The sequence below is a fragment of the Pteropus vampyrus genome, unplaced genomic scaffold, assembly GCF_000151845.1.
Source record: "Pteropus vampyrus isolate Shadow unplaced genomic scaffold, Pvam_2.0 Scaffold112, whole genome shotgun sequence".
Taxonomy (NCBI): Eukaryota; Metazoa; Chordata; class Mammalia; order Chiroptera; family Pteropodidae; genus Pteropus; species Pteropus vampyrus.
In genome coordinates this window covers 2,771,802-2,773,708 of record NW_011888893.1, presented here as the reverse complement: position 1 = coordinate 2,773,708, position 1,907 = coordinate 2,771,802, and the positions used below count along the sequence as shown (strand labels likewise).

Below are 1,907 nucleotides of genomic sequence, written 5' to 3'. Positions count from 1 at the left end.
AGGCAGGCCTGGGTGTACAGAGGATGTTATGGAAAAATTCCTCCTTCTGTGTGGCATCTTGCGTGAATGATGCCAGCAAAACAACCCTCCATGTATGCATGAGAGTATGAATAGGCTACTTATGTAAAGCTGCTTATTAAGAGATGAGCCAACCATTTACAGAAAACTTCACCCAAATGCTATACATTCAGTTAGAAAGAGAAGAGTGATTTACATATATTTCAATCGCAGCTTGGGGGAAGTGCCAGCTCTGCCTCTCTCCATCCCTCCTGCTCACATATGAGAAAGGAAGCCATAGAGCAGTTGGGTAAATCGCTTCTGCTCATGTGGGCCACAAGGTATGTCCTGAATAACATGCATTGAGTCCCTGTGGTCTGCTGACTGGCTCTGCAGAATTTATTGGGGATTAAAGACATCGTTCAAGACTGAAATAATGCAGCGACAACAGATGCTCTGAGCTGGCTGACTGCATGGGTATCTCAGCACCCCTGCCGCACAGCTGGGGCTGAGAACCGCTCCTGCAGGCATCCCGTGCAAGCGTGATGATGACGACAGTGACAGTAACTGGCCAGAGGCTTTGCTGGGAGGCCAGCTTGAACCCAGTCTCCCGGCAGCGCGTGGTGGGGTGGGGTGTGCCAGCCTCTCGGCTGCACCCACTGACTCTGCTGAGGCAGGTGCTGACCGCCCCCGCCCGCCGGCACCTGAAGTGGAGGGTCAGGCCTGAGTCCCCTTTCGGAGGCCACTGACTCTGTCACTCACCACTAAGGTGTGACGGGGCTGCTTGTAATGTTCTAGTCAGTGAGTCTGCTGGAACGTGGGGGAAATTCTGCACCACACTCAAAGCTTCTCTCATCTCATCGCAGTAAACAACGAAGACCAGGGAGCGATCTCGGAGAAGGTGGGGAAGAATTGTGAACAGCTTGCCCTCAGACTAAAGGTACACTTACATACAGCTGAAAAAAAATCACTAAATGGATGATTTAGGCTCAAAAGGATGTGTAAAAGTGACTGGGAACCAGCTCTGCCTTACCTTTGTTGCAGAATGTCCCGTCGTACGCCGTGCTGGAGCAGTCACAGGAATAGCCGTGGTATTTCTCTACGCACTTGCCTCCGTTCTCACAGTTCGTCCCGTAGCTGGTGCAGTGGCCCGAGCATCCGGATTTGAACCCGGAGGTGACCTTTGCTCTTTCTTCCAGGTCCAGAGTCACCCCATTCATCCGCAGGGAGCGGATGCAGCCCAGGAAACCCTGCTGGCCTCCGGCGCCACCTAGAGACAACAGAGAGCACGGAGCTCAGACAGGATAACCTCTGCTGGGGCTCCACTTTCGTTCCTCACCCTTGGAATGTGTGGGAAGAGATGAGATGGCCAAGTGCAGCCAGTATTCTCGCTTTCCCACTGGGCTTGCCTAACAGAAAAACTTGAAGCTTTTCCCTCTTAGGCTATAATGCCTAATTAAAAGAGGCTGTCTTCTGAAAGGCAATACATTTGCTACAGAGATGAAATGTTTGGAGATACACAAAAATCATATAAGCTGCCTTGGAAGTCTTATCTGGTTTCCTATAGAAAAGAAGTTTATAGAAATCTCTAAGTTCTTTGCTCTTTAATCCCACAGCATTCAGTTCCATACCAATAGCTATTGCAAGAAATATAAAAAGGCAGAAAGACATGAACATTCTAACATAGTTAACGAGTCAATTAGTTGGAAGGCATAGGTCCCTCTGAAACGTGATTGCACGTCCTGGTTCTCGTCTCGGGAAATGCTTTGCTCGTAAGTTCACATTAAAGGCTCCCAGGGCTTCCTGTCTGGTGTGGTTGGAAACTGGAAGCTGTAATTTTACAGAGAAGTCAACCACAACAAACTTATTACCAGGTCAGGTTAGAGTTCATGTCTTTCACCTAAATGCCA

At 49.2% G+C, this 1,907-nt stretch overlaps 1 protein-coding gene across 1 annotated transcript in view; it reads right to left on the bottom strand.

Moving 5' to 3' along the window:
* Positions 1 to 1,907, bottom strand: part of CNTNAP2 (contactin associated protein like 2) — a 1,200,002-nt gene that overhangs the window by 169,821 nt on the left and 1,028,274 nt on the right. Inside the window, exon 18 of the mRNA XM_011365532.2 lies at positions 1,031 to 1,267. Coding sequence (XP_011363834.1) covers positions 1,031 to 1,267 — 237 coding nt within the window. The remainder of the gene's footprint in view (positions 1 to 1,030; positions 1,268 to 1,907) is intronic.